General features: G+C 32.2%; 1 protein-coding gene across 3 annotated transcripts in view; it reads right to left on the reverse strand.

The window, feature by feature from the left end:
• The window catches only part of LOC141363104 (dedicator of cytokinesis protein 3-like), a 200,840-nt gene that overhangs the window by 41,578 nt on the left and 135,318 nt on the right, over window positions 1-23,944 (reverse strand). For all 3 annotated transcript variants that reach the window (XM_073865640.1, XM_073865642.1, XM_073865641.1), the window contains exons 8-12: window positions 15,706-15,747; window positions 15,062-15,213; window positions 2,724-2,805; window positions 2,249-2,309; window positions 733-880 (exon numbers count right to left, since the gene is read on the reverse strand). In XM_073865640.1, coding sequence (XP_073721741.1) covers window positions 733-880; window positions 2,249-2,309; window positions 2,724-2,805; window positions 15,062-15,213; window positions 15,706-15,747 — 485 coding nt within the window. The remainder of the gene's footprint in view (window positions 1-732; window positions 881-2,248; window positions 2,310-2,723; window positions 2,806-15,061; window positions 15,214-15,705; window positions 15,748-23,944) is intronic.

The raw sequence follows: 23,944 nt of genomic DNA on the forward strand, positions 1-23,944 counted from the left end.
TTTTGCAAATTTTTGAAAAGATTCCCTTCACGTTTCGATAATAAGGAGCCCCTAAGGGAACATGGAGTAAAAATGAAGTTTAGTTTCGCGTGTGCACATGAAACTATCGCGTGAAACTATCGCGGGCGCACGTGAAACTATCGCGTACCCAAGAAAAAGTGAGCATGCGAAAGTTTCAGGTGAGCCCATGAAACTAAACTTTTGATTTTTTTACTCCAATGTCACCTTAGGGGCTCGGTACGATAAAAACCCACCTTATGACACTTTAAAATTCATTTTAGGCAGACGGCTCACTAGGTTCAGAACCAGAGTTGTTTTCTTACTATAATTGTGGCTCTTTTGGTTAGTTTCCCTGTAAGGTTGAGAATATTTGTGTCTTTAAAACAGAAATTTTAAAGATCAATGTTGGAGAAAGCATCTTGTCATTCATGGTAAAAAAATCTGATTTGAATGAGGGAGGTATAATTTCCATGAATTTTACATGAATTTTTGTCTACAGCATGTTCAGCTCAAACAAGCGACTCTATAATAATTCCCAGTCCGCTAATAGTTAGAACAGAGAGGTTAATATATTATTAAGCAGTTTTATCCATCAACTCAAGTGCTTTGTCAAGACTGTGGATTCGATAAACCAAGTAGCAATTTATCATGCATGTAGGGTCTAATGTACAATTCATGACAATCATGGATCAATCATACAGACTAATGAATCTGAAGTGCTTAGAGACTTACGTGTAAACTTTGAGCACAAAGTCTTTTTCTTCTTTGAGTTCAGAGATGGTCTGAAGGATGTCGCTCATGGCTAACACGGCACATCCGTACGGTCGGCGGTACTGGACATGAGGAGGGCCTTTCTTTGAGTCGTTGAGCAACATCCGCCCTGTACAACAAAAATCATTGTGTGAATAATGTCATAATCTACTTATCCGTGTATACATACATATATGTTATGTTTTAATCCCCGTAAAATTGTAAAAATCATACCTATTATACAATATATCCTCTATAGAATAAGCTATGACTGGCTCTAAGGGTTTTTTCCTCTCCTAGGACTTTTCCCCACAGGGTTTTTCTCCTAGGAGGTTTTTTTCAACCCCTGGGGAGTCTGCTGACATTGGCTTAACTTAGCACCCTCTTATATGCGTTACATTTTTTACTACGCTCACTAGTATGGTTAATCTTAACTGCTGTATTCTGCTGCTTATGTTTTATTTTATGTTTAATTTTTCTGTGTTTTTTTCTGCATCTATTAATGTAAAGCTGCTTTGAAACAATTAAACAATTGTAAGAAGTGCTATATAAATAAAATTGAATTGAATATGCACTTGCTATGAACTATACAGATACTGTATATTGGTTACTGTTAAAGTACGTTATGTTATGTACATTTGAAAGCCACAGTGTTTACTTTCTGGTCCATTTGTGGAACCAGAAAAAATGCATTTTTTATACAGATTCTGTTGGTTGATATGAAAGGTTATTTCTGCCAATTTTAAATTAATTAATTAAATTATAAAATAATATCACAAAATATGTCACGAAATTGAAAATAAAATGCTAAAATAAAAATGATAACATCAAATTAAATTATTACAAACTCTGTAAAACAGGAATTTCAATTTAAAAAGTTAGTGTTTGTGCTGCCTTTGAGTTAATTTAACTTAAAATATTAGTTGACTTAACATTATTTTAAAATGTAATTTTAACTAAGTTAAAATTTTTAAATAATTCAAGGCAACATGAAAACTTAAAGTTAAAACAACAAATCTATTTTACAGTGAATAAACAAACTGCAATTCCATTTGGTACCACTAGTGGTGCAACAATTGTGCCAAAAGTTAACAGCAGTCGCACAAAGAGACGTCATTTATGCAATTACCGTCACAGCAAATATCTGACTATATTTATACTGTACATACGTTACTTCTATATTTTACGTCCCTTGCGATTTACAAAATGGCGATAAATGTAAATAGAGAGATGATTTCTATTTTGAGACTGGGCTATACACAGCCAGAAAGTTTCCTTTCATTTGGGGAAGTGTCACATGATGTCTTCCACTATTCATGCCTGTCTCTATAAAGTAAAGGAGCACGCAATCCTGTGCTTACGTAACAGCTCTCGAGATGTATTGTTGCAGCGGGGGAAATGCTATGCCTCATGGCCACATTTGGCTCAAAATAAAGAAAATGGATCGAGCGAGGGATTGTGGGAAGGAGAGAGAAGCTACATGCAACGTGATACTCACCCGTCCTAATGACCTGTGACACAATATACAGATCTCGCTTCATGTCCTTGTTGCTTAGATCCTGTTTCGGAAAATGAGAAAAGCAAATGAGTTAGGTCAAACTCTGACAGATGTTTGATAGGAAAGAAATGAAGTTTTAAATCTTAATTGTTTCTTCTAGAAAGCTAATGAGGACTTTTGGAATTACTGCTTTCTGTTAAGACATTTCTTAAAGAACAAACTATATGAGCTATCCATGTCAACTGTGAAGTATTGCTATATATGCCTGCAATATATAAGCAATCTGTGTCTATTTCTAGAAATATCTGCAAAAAGATGATCTTAACATTAGACATAACTGAGCCCTTCATAACATTTTCTGAAGTATTAAAAACCATTTCTTCTGGGTAAAAGATTACTTTGTGCTAATTCCCATTTGAAAGCATGTTTTTTACAATCCTAAACAATAACAAGAGCTTATGAATTGTGTTCTCACCGTAAACAATGCACAAAGACGGTCAACTTTTTCTGGATTTTTCGGCCCGCCGTTTTTGTTAAGTCTCACCATGAACTTCTCACTGAAGAGAGAGAGAATAAAGTTTTCATGAGCGAGTATTTATTGAATAAGTTCAGTTAGGAAAACCATAACTTAACTCTTTCCCCGCCATTGACGAATTATCTCGTCAATTCTAGAAAAAACATTTCGCTGCCAACACTGAAAAAAACGATTCATTCAATTTACTCAATTTTTGTTAAGGTAAGTTGTTGCAATCAATTTATTTAACTCATTCACCACCAGCCTTTTTGAGAAAAGTTGCCCACCTGCATTTTTGTGATTTTAACAAAAGTTTCACAAAATTCCTTGCAGGAAAAATTATTTTCTATAAATATATAAACATACAAATTATATCAAATTAAAGAACACACCCTCTGCTTTCAAACAAACAATAAACAAACAAACAAACAAAATGGGAAAAAAACGTTTTATTATATATTTACTTTTTCCACTTAATTTAACCACTGAAATATGGATATTTCTCTTCAAAAATACAACATTTTGAGCAAAAAGCTTAAAAAATTGTGTTTTTGTGAAGGAATTTATGTTAGAGATCAGACTCAGAATGACTATCAAACATAAAGGCAGTTAAAATAAATCTTGAAATCTTTTTAACTTCCGTTTTTGATAAATTCGGTTTGGCGGTATTACACTTTCACTTTGAAATTCGTCCAGAAAGGCATATTTATTAGTTAAATATTAAGTCATAAGTGACGAGATAACTCGTCAATGGTGGTGAATGAGTTAGGCTATATTTCAACACAAGTCTTTTGTTTTGTTTTACAGTTTATTTGTTTGTTTGTTTAAATGTAGCTTAAATAAATTGATTGCGACCACTTACCTTAAAAAATTTAGTAAATTGAATAAATCTTTTTTTTTCAGTGAACGACGCTTTCCTGACAAGTTTTTACGGTAATCTGTATTATCCAATAGATGGCGCTCTTACCCATTTTATAAAAAAAAACTAAAGCAAAAACTAATTTAAAAACGTTTTAAACTCCGTGTGTGTTTTGACAATCATTCTAAATTTGATCACTTTTACAAAAAAGCTATTATTTCAGCTTTTTGCACAAAATTTTGTATTTTTGAAGAAACCTACACATATTTAAGAGGTTATAAAAGAGTACAAATGATGATAGGATTTTTTCAGTTTTGTTTGTTTGAAAGCAGAGGGTAATACCTTTGTGAAAAAAATGCTGACGGGGAATGAGTTAATGACCCAACAACACGGCACCAAAGTGAATTTATCATACAAAAACTATCTCAAAAATAATTTGAAAGCACTGCAGATCAACATCTTTATGTTACTTTAACTTAACAAATTAAGTAAAACAATTTCAACATGCTTTTTTAAGTTTTGTCAACTTATCAAAGTAGGTTAAATTGACTCCACATGTATAGATGGTTTAATGTACTTGCAGTCATGTCTGAAAGGTATATGAAACTGTGTTTATCTTTACAAACTCAAATACTCAATGTATTAAATGTTTAACATAAAATTATATGCGTCAGCTCTAAAAACCCTATGACCCTATCAGAACAGACCTACAATGAAATCTTTTCCACGTTAGAGTCATCGAGCATCATTTAGTGACTTAATATTAGCATTTTACACTGTATTCATTAAATTTATACCACGGGTCTGTTGAATGCTGTATTCTGATTGGCTGAGAAATGTTCCGTGGGTATGCATTAATGTCTGATAACCGCACACCTAACTTGTCAAATGTTTTAAAAATAGGCACCAGAGCAATGTTTGTGGTAACCGTGGTATAAGAGGAATAATTGACTCCGGTCCTTTGAATTATTTGAAAATAATGCACACCCGCGGTGTAACTATAATTCAATGGCCCGTCGTCAATTATTCCTTACATATTTCATAAGGAAGTCCATAAGTGGAAGAATTTTAATATAAATGTTCTTTAACCTCCAGGCCGCTGTTACGTTTAATGACAACAAATTAAAACAAATATTCCAGATCCCATGCAAGGAAGATGATGGCAGGGAACTGTGCTTTGAACAGATAATGTTGTTCTTCTCTCTTGTTTTCAAGTGTGGAGGTAGAGATGAATGAGTGGAATGGGCTGTAATCGGATCACAGGAAACGGAGCTGCACACTTCCTGTCTGCTCCAAATCAGACTAATGGAGTCTGGGACGCCACATGTGCGATTACATCAACAGACTCGCTCCTACTGCAATAGTGCTTATAGTATGACATGAGCTGTGTTGCGAGGTGTGAAAAGAAAATTAATTTTAAGTATTGGTAGAAATGGGGAGGGTTAAGGATGTAGAATAAGGTTTTGCAGAATCAGGCATTAATATGTGCTATTAAGTATTAATAAACAGCCAAAATCTCATTAATATTAATGCTAATAATAATAAACCAGTTATTAGTGAGAATTGTAAACTAAAACCATGTTAAATCCACTATAGTATTTTAGTATACATAATTGTTTTACAGTCCATACACAGTATTAAGTTACATCAGAAGTAACTGTAATTAGATTACAAGAAAAATAAGAGTAATCCCTTACTTTACTTTTTCAAGGGAAAAGTCATTAAATTATAGTAACTAATTACTTAGTAACTAGTTACACTCAACACTGTTGACGAGTTATCTCGTCATTTAACATTTGCATTAAAAAAAGTGTTACTGATGAGTTTTTATGTTAATCTGTAATACCGCGATAATCCACTAGATGGCCACTTCCCTAATTTATAAAAAACTGAAGCAAAAAATTCTTTATTAATTTTACACTGTGTTTTTGTTTTGATAATCGTTCTGAATCGTATCTCTAAAAATACCCATATTTAAGAGTTTATAAACAGAGAAAAAAATATAGATAGGATAAAGCAGTTTTCTCCGTTTTGTTTGTTTGTTTGAAAGCAGAGGGTCTGTTCTTTCATTTGATATATTTGTATGTTTATATATTTTTACAAGAACATTTTTCTGGAAGTTTTTTTTTGGAAACTTTTGTGAAAATCACAAAAAATGCTGGTGGGCAACTTTCAAAAAAAAGGCTGGCGGGGAATGAGTTAATATTAAAAAACTAAACTAAATAACCACATCCATACCTTAAGTTCACTGTAAAATAGATATGGCATACACAAAGTCAAAAACAACTTTTTTTAACAAATTTATGTTAACGCATTAAGTTTCAACTTAAGATGGCCACTGGTCAAAATTTTCTACCCGGTCTCACAGGGTTTTTTCGTGATATAGTCAAATAATTTTTTGATTCTTTTTTCGTGATATTATCACAAATTTCCGCGTTTTTTTTCCGAGATGGTATAACGCATTTCTGTTTTCGTGTGATTATCACATATTGGTTACTCAACTGTTTTTTCCTATTTTTAAACTATTGTCGATTCGGTTTGTGCATGTCACTTTATATATTGGTTTATACTATTTTTTCTGATTTATTTTTTTATATGTCGCCTGGCGTTTGGGTTAGAGTTGGGTTTGGGTAGAGATGTAATTTTATGTAAATCTAACCATAAACCGAAGTGACAATGGTAAGAAAATACGACAAAACAGTTGAGTAACCAATACATGATAATCATACGAAAACAGGAATTCGTTATACGATCACGGATAAACACGGAAATTCGTGATAATTTTATTAAAAAAAGAATAAAAAATTACATGACTATATAACGATATTTCGTGAGACTGGCTGAAATTTTATGACTTTTATTTGAGTGTGCTTAAAAAATGTAAGGAAAAAAATGAATCGAAGTGAATCTCTACTGTCACGTGTACATTTTACACGTTCACATTAAATGCTGCTGAGAAAACTGCTCTGCTGATACCAACCATCCCAGTTCCCTGTAAGAGACAGTATTGTCTTCTGGTGACAGTAAGTATTCATTAAAATCTTCTTATATAAGCAGCGCTATTATTTCACCAGTTTTATCCCATTAAAATGACTTGGGGACGATTGTTTGAATCCTATTGTGTAGCAATTGCCATCTCATAGCGCACATGATAATAACATACTTAACGTCTGGAGTGTGTGAAAGATGATATTAGGTTGATGTATGGTCTTTCAAACTTACCAAAACAGATCCGGGATTGCAAAGTACAAGGGTTTTAGGAGAGGAAATGAACTACTGGTGGTGTAATACAATTAACAAGTGCAAATATTGAAGGGCTAAATTATGAATCTCTGTTTGATTGGAGACGCACGGCTCTTGTGCATTTTAATGCACAACCATTTTATCATAAACCAAGAGCGAAACCACATCTCAAACATTGGGGACCCAAACATTTAGGACTATATGTATGTATCTTAAAAATGAATATGTCCCCCTCAGTGCCTACTGCCCTGTCATAAACACTGAATGCTTTTGTTAATGAAAATTAAAATAACATAAACCGATTAACCATTAATGTTTAGTTCATATAATCATGTTTTCCTTCATACCAATACAGGTAAACAGATTTAGGTGCAATTTTATTCAGAACAACAGTGTTGGTTTTTAAATCTTTATGAGCTCCCAGCATGCATTGCAGCATGAATAAATTAAGCAATTACCATTCTAGGATGATTGTTTTGCTGTTTGCCAACTTTATTATGCTGTTAATGTTGTTGATTTTGTTGTCTGCGTACATGTTACATAAAATCTACATAAAAGCATATGCAAGAAGAAAATGATGACAATTAAAATTTGGAGGAAGAAAACATGCATAAGGCATGAAATCAGGCACATTGCAAAAGCAACCATATAATATTCCCATCAGGACCAGATTTGTTAGGAGTGTGCTCATATATGTGCATCATGATATGAGGACATACTTGGAGAAGTGGCAGACTGAAATAAGGAAATAAGGTACAAAACATTTGGGGATGACATATTAAAGAGATTACAATAGCAAATATGGTCCTTATTGTCTTAATATCCAACATATATTCATCTGTGCATGATGCTTGGTTTTCATACAACAATAACAAAAGTCGAACCATCTAGAAAGTTCCTTACAACTGAAAAAATTTGAGCAGGAATGGTATAAATTTGGATGAAACCTGTGGCCCACTCCAGGGTCAGACAGCTTTTGAGAAGGAGGCAGAAGCACCATTATCAGCCTGTCAAAGCTAAAGCCGTGAGGAGTGGGTGGAGAGAGAGAGAGAGAGAGAGAGATAGATAGATAGAGAGAAAGAGAGAGAGAGAGACAGAGAGAGAGAGAGAGAGAGAGAGAAAGAGAGAGAGAGAGAGAGAGAGAGAGAGGGAGGGAGGGGGGGCTCTGTGGGTGCTTTGTTGAATAATCATCTTGGCCAGCTTTCTTCGGTTGTTGCAATTTATATAATATGAAGTATTCTGGTATATTTCTTTCAGGTTTGAAATCACGACACGGTCCATATAATACAGAGAAATAAAACATCTTTAAAAAATAAACCTGAATGAAACCACTGGGAAAGCGAACAATTATCAGGTTAGATTCTGCTAAATTTAATAACAAAACAAATAAAAACCTCATTCATAAACTATTATTATATATTTTCATATCACAACTATTGTTTTTTTCTATGGACGAAAAATGTGGGCAGGGTTTAATTTATACATCAGAAATGGGTTTGGAATGTGAAAAGTGGGCATTATATCAGAATGGAGGGAAGTGATTGCAGGGGCGGAGCTAAATGAGAGTGGTGACATCAGCAGAAATGTCAAGTTATATTTTGCTTAAAATAAAGCACTTAAAAAATGTCTGGGTTATTTTTGACCCATCTTGGGTAAATATTGGACAAAACACATGCTGGGTTAAAAATTACCCAATGTTGGGTTGTTGTTATGCAACCATGGGTTATAATAATTAGTGATAAAACAATATATCGCAGAGGCCGATATTTGCCTTTTTTATATTATTGGCATTAGCCAATAAATCTTTTCAATTTGCCAATAATTATGTCTTGTAAATAGTTTTGAGTACTTCAAAAGGGTATATTTATAAATGTTACATAAAAAAATGATTAATTTAATTTACTCAATTTTTTAAGGTAAGTTGTTGCAATCACTTTATTTAAGCTAAATTAAAAAATAAATAAATTTGAAATACAAAACAAAACAAAAAACTTTTGTTTAAATGTAGCTTAAATAAATTGATTATAACCACTTACCTTAAAAAAATCGAGTAAATTGAATGAATAATTTTTTTCAGTGTATGCTAGGGCTGTGATGAGACATTTAATCTACGAGACGAGACGAGACACGAGATTGGGTTCACGAGACGAGACAAGATTTTTTAATTTTTTAAGAAATCCCTAATGATAAAATAAATGAATGGGAAACTAAAATCACTTTATTTTTAAATGTTTTAACTAATCAAGGACTGTCCCTAACAATTATTTTGCTAATTGACAATGAAGTATTTTGATATTTTTGGTAATAAAAATAGACCCAATTGAGCAATAACCTTTAAAATTACATAATAATGACGATGCAATAATCATTTGTTCAAATTAAGTATCAAAACAAGTAAACACAGTAATAAGTACCCTTTGTAATAAAAACCAGCATTATGTGTTATAAGAAATGCCTGCAGGGGGCGCTAACGAACCCACTTCTGTTACTTTATAATCTAAACTTTAGCCGCTTACTTTTATCCAAACAACGTTTAAATCCATTTAAATATTTAATATTTGTCCAATTTGTTACAACAGAAATGATATAGCCACTTTTATTCTTGATCAAGAACATGCAAAAATAAAATCGTGTAAACTCTGAGTGAGGGTTTAATCTAGTATAAAAGACACTTCTGACACTGATCAACAGACAATCGCAACACGTAAGCGAACATTATTGGAAGCCCAAACAAAAAAGCACATGCAGTAAAAGACTGAATATAATGCATGCACACTGCACTGGAAGAGGTTTATCCAGAAACTTAACTTTATGCTGACAGTGACCGTTTCTCAAGAAAAGCTGCATCCTCCGAAGGTTGCATATGCAGGCTGCATATGTCATCAAGCCTGGTTAATTTCAGTTAACTGAGCATTACATTCGCAAGTCATAAGCATATTACAACAATATACGATTAACTTAATATAATAGTAAACTTTATAATTGTTAATATTCTGTAATCTTTATGAAGTATGCAGTCTACAAATGCGACCTCCAAAGGATGCAGCCTTTTGTTTGAGAAACGGCCAGCATTTCACCTGCCCGAGAAATCTTGTGACATATTTAATTTCGCGATACATATTTAATCTCGCGAGATTTCGTCACACCCCTAGTGTATGCATAACAAACTCTTTTTTTTATAGTTTCACAACTTTTCTGTTTGTCTCATATTTACTGTAATAACATTTGTGTTATATCAGCATCATATCGGCCATACAGCGTTCTTAATATCGATATCGGCATCGGCCATTAAAAAAAGTTTAACCAGTTTGGTTAAAACTACCCAGCTTTGGAAAAATTTGGATAAAACCCGACTGTGTGTTCTGTCCAATATTTACTCAACATGGGTCAAAAATAACCCAGCCATTTTTACAGTGTGTACCACAATGTCTCATTCACAGTAAGACTAGAGATGTTTAATTATATAGATTCCAAAAATTAAACAGAAAGGCCTAAAATTGTTTAACCTAAAAAGCATTGCATCGATTTGTGTGTCGTGTTAGTCATGTATTCTTTCCTCAGTCAAAGCAGAGCCATATACATGCCATGAAAGATCTCAGAGGAAATGAGAACTTTATAAAGTAGAAGAAACTTTCCTGTCTCCATGGTGAGACTGATCGGCACAGTGTCGATATCTCATGGGAACGTTCTCCCTTCAGAACAAAGACAACGCTCTAGCTGTTTCTGCAGACCATGAGATACATACATGTTTCAATGATAACCTATTACAGACCGCTTTGATTTTTATCAGGTGAGCCGGAGTGCAGAACTGCTCCTAGTGTATGATCAAATAATAGTAAGCAAACAAGGTTTGTTAGGGTCTGGGGTCTACCCCCAGAAGAGTTTTTATTACACTAATGGCGCTTTTCCATTGCATAGTACCACACGGTTTGGTTTAGGTCGGGTCGGGTCAGCTTACTCTTGGGGGCTTTTCCACTGGGTGCAGTACATAGCACCCGATACTTTTTTTAGTATTACCTCGGTCAGGGTTTCAAGGACCCAAGCTGATACCAAAATGTGACACGAAAACACTGTAGATTAATGATTGGTCTGAGAAAATAGCATCACCGCTATAATGTAAAAGATTAGCTTTACCTTTTTAGTGATGAAAAACATCCACAGTTTGAGAATTAGGAACACCATGACAGTTTTTCCAAACTTGCAGTTTGTGGCGGCACATTCGTGATGCGCACGTCCGCATATATGTTTAAATGCAACTTAAATGAGGCTCAGCGGACTGAGAAATAAATAAATGTATGGGAATGCACAACGACGCTTTCACTAGATGATGTCCCTCCCACCCCGAAGGTTTACAAAACTCAATGGAAAAGTTAACCAAGCCAAAGTGAGGTGAGCTGACCCGACCTGACCCTAACCAAACTGTTGGGTACTATGCAATCGAAAAGCGACATAAGGCTGTGAGATACAGTATATATCGAAACCAGAGGAATACTGCAAATTGTCATAGCGGAATATGCATATTGCAATGGTATGCAATAACTAAATAGTCAATGAAGATGAATTATCTAGGTCTGTGCTTATCTGGTCTCAAAGAGATTATGTTTGTGTTATGTTGGTCAAGCAAAATCACTTTGATTATAAAAATATATATATTTAATTTATAAAATAAAGACAAATTGATTCTACTTCTATAGCTAAACACTAATGTAGACGTTACATTATTTGTAAGTTTTTTCTTTTCTATTTTCCTATGCTTGAAATTACTTGATGTGTTCGTATTTTATTTTCCACCAGCCCTTTTTTTATTTTTGCTGATCTGAAACTGATTCGATTTGTGACTTAAAACCCATACTGTAACCCGTTAAGCATTACTATATTGTACAGTTATTTAATATGAGGGTAGATAAGTTTACTATGTCCACATAACAAACTTTTATAATAATCTGATGTACGAGATACATTGTAGTTTTGTTGGGAGCCTTTACTCTGATATTAGTCGGATATGAACCTCTGCTGACTTTCTGCCCCAGATTTATTTAAAGAGTTCCCTCGCCTGTCAAATTCCAATTTAACCCCAACATATAGCATATTGTATATCACACCATTAAGCAGGTTACAGTATTGCATATTGAAATTTTCTTCAATTTTGTACAGCCCTGAATGACACATATTATATGAATAAAGTTTCAGTAGGGTTTCAGACATTTTTGTAACCACAAAAGTTTATGATTACGAGATTATGAGTTAGTCATGGTGCCAAATACAGTAGACACTTGCGAATAGCAGTCGTGATGCCTGAGAAAGTTTCTATAGCAACAGATGTCAGCTCGAGCCGTGTCGTGGAAATCCGTACTTGGATGGTCTAACAACGAAACATAAATAGGTACAGTTTTTGTGTTTTTTACTTTGTTTTAGAGTATATGAAAAGTAAACACTTGTGTTTTTATAAAGACATTAATCTAAATTTTTAGGGATGTACTGTACATACTGAATTATATACACCTACAATAACTTAGATTGCCAAAATTGACAAGTTAATAGGTTGTCTGAAAACCAGTATTTGAAAACCGAGCAAAGAGATATGATAAAAATCTGACATTTTTCATGTTTAAGTGCTATGATTGGGTCCCCAGTGCTTCTATCTATGGCTGTCACAATTACGAAATTTGTATCATACATACAAATTTTTTTTGCTTGTGAAATAATTTTCACATATTGTTGTGATTATTTAAATTAAATCTTTTGCAAAGTTTATCTGGCAGTAAATATACATATAATACATTTTTAAAAGTAATCTAATGCTGTCTCGTTTATACAGGCTCTGCAGCTCCCCCTTGTGTTTTTAGAGAGATGTGCAATCATTGTGGTGATCTGAAATCATCGCGATGATGTCAAACAATTGCGATGAGACGATTATTTAATCTTTGTGACAGCCCTACTTCTATCAAACTACCAAATGTGAAAAAGATCAACCCAGTAACTTAGTTTTGGTAAATCATTATCTGCAAGCATGTGAAAAAATAGCTCATTGAAATTTGGCTCCCCTTGTGATGTCAGAAGGTGATAATACCGCCCCTTAATCTGCACTATCCAACCACAGCACTGCCATTTAGTGCAGAGATCAGCTCATTTGCATTTAAAGGGACACACCCCAAAACGGCATATTTTTCTACAAAGTAGCAATTTTAACATGTAATAATGAATTATCTAATATGATATTTAAGCTAAAACTTCACATACGTACACTGGGGACAGCAGGAATTCATTTAACATCTTAAAAAGTCTTGTGAAATGTCCCCTTTAAATAGCCAAATAGACAGATATTTAAATCTTAATGCGACAATAAAAGAAAATTACAGCAAGCGATGTTAAAATGCATTGTTAAAAGTAAAAAGTTACAGTGTTTAAGCTAAAATGTGCATCTTTAAATTGATCGATAATCCTGTTTGTCTTTTCCTGGTGGTTTTTGGAAATCTTTCGACACAAACTATATAAAATGGTAAAATGATAAACTGATGACATTGCGCTTTCCAATTACGGCTCTGTTTTCGGATGTTTCTCTTTTACAGGATTCAATAAAAGCACGAAACGCTTCAAACAGAAACATTAAAGCCATCATCGCCGTCTCACAGCGACTTACAAAGGCTTCTCTAATTTAATTAATGAGGTGTATAAATTACTATTTAAACACTCCCGAAGGAGAAAGCTGGCAGTGGCCTCATTTCTCTTAAGATTAACGCATTGAACTGCGGAGGAAACACAAAACAAGCTGTGGCTTTGTAATAAAGAATTTTAAGTTTAACATGTTTAGTTGATGAAAACGAACCTTCTTCATAAGAGTTTGCAACTACTCGAATACTTACAGCACAGTTTATGCAAATCCATATATTAAGTTGCTGCTTTTTATATTTCAGCAGCAACAATCTTTATATATTTTGAAAAAACTTGCTTAGTAGATCAAAAGGGTGCAATACTAAAATCTCTTTATTTTAAAAATATATGGTCGTGTTTGTCCAATTTTATTGGTCGCTTAGAAAAGCAGTACGGTATGAGATGTCATTCACGGTGCACGAAAAGATTGAGTCATGCAGCAATAAAAACAGAAAAAAAGGCAGTGGACTGATTCAAAAAGTGCACAGCCTATTTTCATTGTACTTCTCCACATTATTGCCCTAAGCAATCGACCCTGAGACACACCTCAGCCTATGAAAGTAAATGGGGGTCTCTGGTTTCTGTAGCCCCCTTAACCTTTGTTTCAACAGCATACATGGAACAGATGTTATAAAAAATCCCTTATCAAGGTCTCTTATCATTAGTTCTGGTTGTCATTTTGCAGAAATGTACCAAATTTGGCCATTGTACGCAGGCAGTATTTGTGCAAGCTCCCATTTCCAAGACTTTGATGTTTTAACTCTTTCCCCACCATTGACGAGTTATATCGTCAATTAAGAGAAAACATTTCCCTGCAAATAACACTTTATCTTACCCAATTTATAAAAAACTGAAGCAAAAACTAATTTAACAACATTTTAAATCCGGTGTATGTTTTTATAGTCGTTCTAAATCTCATCTCTAACAAAATTTCTTTACAAAAATGCAATTTTTTTAGCTTTTTGCTAAAGATTTAGTATTTTTTATGAAACCTATCTATATTTTTTCTCTGCTTATAAACTCTTAATTATGGGTATTTTTTTTATAAAAAAATTAGCAAAAAGCTGAAATAAATGCATTTTTGTTAGTTTTGTTAGAAATACGATTCAAAATGATTATCAAAACATACACAGAGTTTAAAATTAGTAAATATTTTTTTGCTTCAGTTTTTTTTTAATTAAGTGCACCATCTAGGGGATAATCGTGGTATTACAGATTAATATAAAAACTTATCAGGAATATGTTTTTTCATGCAAATGTTTTCTCTTAATTGACAAGATTAATAAAATTACTCGTCAATGGCGGGGAAAGAGTTAAGAGGTTATAAAAAGAGAACAAATGAAGATATGATAAAACTTTTTATATTTTTAGAAGAAAATGTTCCTGGAAGGCATTTTGTGAGTTTTGTGAACAGGCAACTTTAAAAAAAAAGGCTGCATGGCGGGAAATGAGTTAAAAATGATCTTGGTCTTTTACTTATGAAATGAGATGTTTTCATATTAATACAGAGGTTCTGCAAAATAATTATTGAAGAAAGTATCCTGACCTGATTTGTTTGCCCTCTCTCAGGTCATACAGAGAGAAGAAAATGTCTGTGTCTTCACCAATGGTGTTGTACGTGAAGCTCTTCAGGTTGACTAAAAGATGGTGCGGCACAGGCATCCGACACGAGTCGCCGTGTCTCTGTCTTCCACCATCCTGAAAACACGACACATGGCATAAATAACAAAACACCTAAATAACACCAACATAACATCAACATAAAAACCAAAACACAACAGAACAACTTAACATAAAATCAACAAAAATCTGCAGTATATCAACATATCATCAACATAACACAACAGCAACATAATTCAACCAAATTCAATTTCTCTATTAGGAAATCCAATAATAGACCTCAAATATAAATGATTTTATTAAGCATGCATATTCAAGCATACAGAATATTTTCCTGCTCCATATTCAATCCCACATGTTAAACATACAGTAACAGAAGTATGAGTGTTTCTACATGTGTGTAAGTGTAAAAGGTCATGACTAACACAAAGTGAACAAGGTGTTCAGATGAGCCGTCACATTTTAGCCTATGGTTAAGTGTGACCTATACATAAATCTGCGTGTGTTAACATGTCAAAGACTTTTTAATGTTTCTGACAAATCAAATGCTACCAAAAATGACACACATACCTGGGATGTGCTCTGCTGGACACTGTGTCTGCTGGATAGGTGCTATCCGTCCAGAAAAAGACACACAGAGAGAGACAGAGAGAGATTTTGGTCATATTTTGGCCAAACTGAGACTTAAATAGATGCAGTATATGGAGCATATTGGCTGTGCTGTCTATAAGTCGCTGGTAGTATTTACTGTATTATACAGCATTAACATTGCATTAAACAAATATGCATTACAGTCATAGTCTTTTTATTTATTTACAATGAGACCATTGGAAATCACTTAATCATTTCAGCTGATAGGCCACATGAAATGGTTTCTTTCATTATATAATAATGTAAATATTGTAATTCCTCACAGTACTGTGAATAAAATTTGGAAAATTGAAATAAAACATTTGTGTTAAAATTGTACACATGGTCCCTTAAAAAAAATGATAATAAAAAGTAACAATAATGACAATAATAATAATAACAATGATAATGATGATGATGATTATGACGATGATAATAATAGTAATAATAATAATACAAATAACAATAATAATGATGATGATGATGATGATGATGATGATGATAATGATAATAATAATAATAATAATAATAAGAATAATACAAATAACAATAATGATGATGATGATGATGATGATATTATTATTATTATTATTATTATTATTATTATTATTATTATTATTATTATTATTATTATTATTATTATTATTAAGTAAAATAATAATACTAATAATACTAATAATACTGATAATACTGTTACTAATAATAATAATAGCAACGATAATAATAATAATAATAATAATAATAATAATAATAATAATAATAATAATAATAATAATAATAATAATAATAATAATAATAATGATGACAACGATAATAATAATAATAATAATAATAATAATAATGACAATAATAATAATAATAATAATAATAATAATACAAATAACAATGATGAGGATGATGATGATGATGATAATAATAATAATACAAATAACAATAATGATGATGATGATGATAATAATAATAATAAGAAGAAGAAGAAGAATAATGATAACAATAACAATAACAATAATAATAATAATAATAATAATAATAATAATAATAATAATAAGTAAAATACTACTACTACTACTACTACTACTACTACTACTACTACCACTACTACTACTACTACTAATAATAATAATAATAATAATAATAATAATAATAATAATAATAAAATGACAATAATGATGATAATACTAATAATAATAATTATTATTATTATTTTTATTATTATTACTTTTATAATAATAAAATGATAATAATGATAATAATAATTACAATAATTCTATATATTTTCTGAATCCAGATGACCTCAAATCGTACAAACATACTATCAGCCACAAAACATTATTATGATTTCATGGGGTCTTTAAAAAATTATAATTCCTTTGGGAAATGTAAAATCAGCAGAATTTGAAAAGCTTGAGAGAGACATAAATGTTATATTTCAGTCTCGCAGATGTATACAGATTTCACTTGTTTGTTTTAAAGAGCATGCCTTAAGCCTGAAACTTGTTTTCAAGAATGCTCACATAAAATAACGTCATATTATGTTTATTCATTTTTAGTTCCAGGCCTTTGAAAATAAAAGTCACACCAAATTTTCAGTGCAGCATCTGTAATTCAGTAAATAGAAGATTTGCTGAAGGGGTTGAACATTTTTTACACGACACTGTACAGATGTACAGAAGAAGCCTTATCTCGGGAGATAATATGAAATCTAGATTATCCAGACACTGTCAGCACCAAACAAAGTCAAAAACACATGCTCATAATCACATGCTGAAACACACACATCGTGCCCTGGAGCCTGACTTATGAGTCTACGTCTGTAAGCTTCCAATGTTTTTCACTGCGACTAGAATAAATTACTCGCTGTTCAATGCAGACACAATTTATGAATGCAACAACGGTAGGGGGTTATGCAAAACAGACTAATGTAAATATACAGCAACCAATCAGAACTTGCTGGTCTTTTCACTGTAAAAATAAACCTTGCTGCAAGTTGAATTGATAAATCATTTTAACTTTTTTTTTCAGTTAGAAGTTGCTATAAATTATAAAAATAAAGTTGTAATAACTTAAGCCCATGCAACATTACTAATTGTTTTTTTATCCTAACTTCTCTCTAGTAAAAAAAGTTTAAATGACTTGTTTAGTAAGTACAAGAAGGTTTTTACAGTGTTCTATTCAAATACTGTTGTTAGATAGTATAAATTATAGTGTTTACAATGAGCAAAATTAATGTCTATATTATAGCAGTGGTTGCTTACTGTCTCATGGTCATAGGATATTCAAGTTTATGGAATTTTTAACCCTTGTTTATTATTTTATCTTTCAATATGCAAATATCGAAAATACTAATTGCTTAACTCATTTTTTTTAAGTTGCCCGCCAGCATTTTTATGTGTTTTTTACAAAAGTTTCACAAAATGCATTCCAGGAAAGTTTTCTTCTAAAAATAAATAAACATACAAATATATCAAAAGAAATAACAGACCCTTTGCTTTCAAACAAACAATAAACAAACAAACAAACAAACAAAACAGGAAAATAACGTTTCATCCTATCTATATATTTTTTCTCTGTTTATAAACTCTTAAATATGGGTATTTTTCTTTAAAAATAGTTTTTAGCAAAAAGCTGAAATAATTGCATTTTTGTTTAAAATTCGTAAATAACTTTTTACTTCAGTTTTTTAATAAATTAGGTTATTGGGCCATTTAGTGGATAATTGCGGTATTACAGATTAACATAAAAATTAATCAGAAACACTTTTTTATGCAAATGTTTTCTCTTAATTGCCGAGATAACTCATCAATGGCGGGGAAAGTGTTAAATATGGGTATTGTTCATAAAAAAATATTTTTTTTAGCAAAAAGCTTAAACAATTGCATTTTTATTAAAGGAATTTTGTTAGAGATCAGATTCAGAGCGACTATCAAAACATACACAGAGCTTAAAATTAGTAAATACTTTTTTTCTTCAGTTTTTTATAAATTGGGTATTTTATCCATCTAGTGGATAATCAAATTATTTCAGATTAACATAAAAACTCGTTTTCTCTTAATTGACAAGATAACTCGTCAATGGCTGGGAAAGAATAAAAAGTAACAACACCCATCAATAATGATGTTGTTCTTTTATGCAGGTGATATGCTAGGGCTTTGCTCAAACCTTTTGATCTTAAGTATGAGCAATAGAAATAGTGATTAATTTCTTAAAGGGACAATAAGTAGGATTTAGCCCCATCTAGTGGTGAAATTGTATTTTGCATTCAAACGACTAGTGCTCTCTAGCGCCTCGCTTTTCCAAATGCGTGTTGCAACTATGGTAGCCGTTGTGTACTCGCTTGATCTCCTTGTCTGTTTCAGCTGGTTCACGTGTTCTGAATAAAAATGCATTGTGGAAATGCGTTGGTAGATAAAATAATGTAAAATAAAGTTTCTTATGTCTTTATGATTTCTGGATCCATCCCGCTGTTGCATCTCAATAAGTCCAAAAAATATTCAATTGTCAATCCTTGCAGTGAATGTCAATCCATTCACAGGTACTGAAATAACTTCTCTGTTGCATTTGGACTTAAAAATGGTATATTTGTCACGCTTGATGTCAGACTTAACTAAGTGGATAGCACTCTGCCTACATAGGCATCTGCGTAAAACGTGGAGAGCTTTTCATAGCTCATACAGTACAGAAAGCTCCTTGTGTGAAGCACAAAAGATGCTCGACTAATAATCCATTCTTATGGTTTCCTGCACCTACTAAAAAATGGCATGTTACATCAAAACAGCATACATACATGATATATGTACCCAAGGTGAAGTAAAAATAAATCAAAACTATGCAGCTGCTACAGTACTGTATGTCGCCTTGAAATGTTGTCAGTGTTAGTTTTGGGACAAAACACTAAATGCGTTGTCCCAAAACAGACACATCTCTGTTTTATTATTGGAACAACACATTTTGTGTTATTTTTAACACAACTTGTGTTGTCACTTTTATTTATTTTAACACAAACACAACATGACACATAATGAGCCCTATATTAAAGATCTAAGCGCATGGTCTAAAGCGCACGGCGCACAGTCTAGGGCGTGTCTGAATTCACTTTCGATAGTTTAACAATGGTAAAAAATGACCTATGCACCTGGTGCACAGTCTAAAAGGGTTGCTCCTATTCTCGTAATGAGAAAACATAAACATTACACAACTTGTGTTGTGACTTTTATTTATTTTAACCCAAACTCAACACAACATGACACATAATGGGCCCTATTTTTTAACTCATTCACCGCCAGCCTTTTTGAGAAAAGTTGCCCACCTGCATTTTTGTGATTTTAACAAAATTTTCACAAAATTCCTTGCAGGAAAAATCATTTTCTATAAATATATAAACATACAAATTATATCAAATTAAAGAACACACCCTTTGCTTTCAAACAAACAATAAACAAACAAACAAACAAAATGGGGAAAAAACGTTTCATTATATATTTACTTTTTCTACTTAATTTAACCACTGAAATATCGATATTTCTCTTCAAAAATACAACATTTTGAGCAAAAAGCTTAAAAAATTGTGTTTTTTTTGTAAAGGAATTTATGTTAGAGATCAGACTCAGAATGACTATCAAACATAAAGGCAGTTAAAAAAAAATCATTAACTCTTTTTAACTTCCATTTTTGATAAATTCGATTTGGCGCCATCTGGTGGATAAAAGCGGTATTACACTTTCACTTTGAAATTCGTCCAAAAAGGCATATTTATTAGTTAAATATGAACTCATAAATGACGAGATAACTCGTCAATGGCGGTGAATGAGTTAGATCTAAGCGCATGGTCTAAAGCGCACGGCACCCAGTCTAGGGCGTGTCCGAATTCACTTTCGATAGTTTAACAATGGTAAAAATGACCTATGCGCCTGGTGCACAGTCTAAAAGGGTTGCTCCTATTGTTGTAATGAGTAATGGGCATGTTTTGGGCATAACATTGTTAATAAACACAGTGTTTTTTCAGCGCAATTGATGCAACTTTCACACGATTGTTAAATGAAACTAATGAAAGACGTGGAGAGCAGAAAACACAAAAACACAATTAACTCTTTCCCTGCCATTGACGAGTTATCTCGAGTTACATTTAGTTTATTCTCCACAATCAGCAACTATTCAGCCCCTATTGTGCACAATTCCTTTAAAATGCCAAAAATAAAAGATATTTTAAGTGTATACCGCCTACATCAACCTTTCTTAAAACTCTCAAGATTATATTCAACTGTTATCACAAGACAATGAAAATAAAATAATGAAATTGATCATGAGTTTGAACTGAAAACAGATATAGAAAAGTGTGTGTGCATGAACGGGGCACATCTAACTGCAAAACCAGTTAGGGGTTTAATTGAATCTATCTTTTGGTTCCCTGAAGACAATTCAGCAGCAACTTCTGAGAAAACTAAAGGTCTTGCGTCTCTGAAGCTTCAATGATCTCCAGTGCCTGAGGGCAAGCAGAAGTCTTCTCAAATCTTTCTTCTTTCAGAAGCTTCTCCTTTCTTTTTTGGTATTTGTGTAAAGCTCCTCCACCTCCTACATACTGAGCTGTACAAATCTCTCTGAACTCAACATTTGGATAGTGCACTTAAAACTAAAAACCAGATTCAGCTCCATGAGACTACATGCTTTTTCATTCTTTATCTGAATTTGCTAACTTTTTAGCTTTCCTTTACTTCTCTCTAATTTAATCTAACTTTTAATGTCAACAGTTGAAAAATACAACAGGCAAAATACATGCTAGCAGTTCTGCAGGTCCTCCAGATAAAGAGCCAAAGCTTCTGCAGGACAACACTAACCAGTCCCAGTAATGACCCATCTTATACACCAAGAACCAAACTGCCAAAAAATTTTGGATCTGCATTTGTCATTTTAAGGACAATTAACCCTTTCATCTTTTAACATGACAGCTGAGCTGTGAAATTATTTGGTCCCCAATGAAATATTAACCAAATGTAATAATTTTAGTTACAGACCAGTAGGTCTGTTTTGTTCCCACTCCATGTCATGAGTCATGTTAAGATGTAGAGCTTTTAAATGCATCTCTGATTTAAGATCGAAGATCTTTAAAAGTCTGTTTCAAAACACTGATTCCATTAAAAATACACAGATTTGACTAAAAAAGCACTCATTTGATTAAAAACGCACACTGATTCGATTCAAAATACACACTGATTCGATAAAAACGCACACTGATTCGATTCAAAACACACACTGATTCGATTCAAAATACACAATGATTTGATTCTAAATACACACTGATTCGATAAAAAAACAATGATTTGATTCAAAACACACACTGATTCGATTCAAAATACACAATAATTTGGTTAAAAACGCACACTGATTTGATTCAAAACACACACTGATTCAATTCAAAATACACAATGATTTGATTCAAAATACACACTGATTCAATAAAAAACAATGATTCTTTTCAAAACACACACTGATTCGATTCAAAATACACAATCATTTGATTAAAAATGCACACTGATTCAATTCAAAATACAAAATGTTTTGATTCAAAATACACACTGATTCGATTCAAAATACACAATGATTTGATTAAAAATGCACACTGATTCGTTTCAAAATACACAATGATTTGATTCAATATACACACTGATTCGATAAAAAAAATATTTGATTCAAAACACACACTGATTCGATTCAAAATACACACTGATTTGATTCAAAACACACACTGATTTGATTAAAAACACACACTGATACGATTCAAAATACACACTGATTCAATTAAAAAATTATTCGATTCAACATACACACTGATTCGATAAAAATAATTATTCAATTCAAAATACCCACTGATCCGATAAAAAACGCACACTGATCTGATTAAAAACGCACACTGATTCGATTCAAAATACACAACGATTTGATTCAAAATACACACTGATTCGATAAAAAACAATGATTTGATTCAAATCACACACTGATTTGATTCAAATCACACACTGATTTGATTCTAAATACACCATGATTTGATTCAAAATACACACTGATTCGATAAAAAAAACAATGATTCGATTCAAAATACACTTGTTTGATTTAAAATATACAGCTTAGACTTAAAATACACACCAATTCTATTCAAAATACGCAATGATTCAATTCAAAACACACAATGATGCGATTCAAAAACACACTGATTTGATTCAAAATACACACTGATTTGATTCAAAATACAGTACGATTCGATTCAAAATACAATATGATTCTGTTCAAAATACACTCTGATTCGATAAAAAGAAAGATTTGATTCAAAATGCACTTGTTTGATTTAAAATACACAGCTTAGACTTAAAATACACACCAATTCTATTTAAAATACACAATAATTCAATTCAAAACACATGATGCGATTCAAAAACACAATTATTTAATTTGAATCAAATATTTAGTCATTTGTTTCCATCACGACTCAAACATTTTGTGAAGAAAAAAGAACAATTTAACATATAATTTCAATGCATTCTTTGGCACCTTTAATAAAAAGATGTAAAAATTACTTTCATTGTTTTTCGTGAATAAAAATCATTAAATATTTTTGTATTTCTATAATTAAAACATTTTTTTTAAATAAATGGCTGTATTTTACTGCCATTTATATTGAATCTATTTGGCAACAGCGGTTAAAAGGATGGTTAAGTGATTTCAGAGTAAATCCATAAATATTGACAAATGAAAATCTAGTGTACTTGTTCAGCTAAATTTCACACCAAAAATACAAAGTTATTATTTATTCACTAAGCTCCAGAATGAAAATAACACCAACAGTCAGTTTTATTCGATGTCAAGTGAAGTAAGTTTTTCAAGATGCTGCAGTATAAAGCTTTCCTAATTGTAGATGTTGCGATAAGCAAACACACATTTCTTTTTTTATATTCATGGAATAATTGGAATCCATTTGCAAAGGCTTTTACCCGAAAAAACATTCCAAAGAAGTAAATATAGAGCCTTCCATGCAATATTGTAGAGTAGGCTGGAGATCCCACACGTAACCAGACACAGTGTTTAAAAAATATACATGCAATTGAAAAGCACCTGTTAGAAACATATGTGAGAGCAAAACCTGTTGGTTTAAAATGGCTATATTCACTTTATAAAGAAATAAGCTGAGATG

Source organism: Misgurnus anguillicaudatus, unplaced genomic scaffold (assembly GCF_027580225.2).
Source record: "Misgurnus anguillicaudatus unplaced genomic scaffold, ASM2758022v2 HiC_scaffold_32, whole genome shotgun sequence".
Lineage (NCBI taxonomy): Eukaryota > Metazoa > Chordata > Actinopteri > Cypriniformes > Cobitidae > Misgurnus > Misgurnus anguillicaudatus.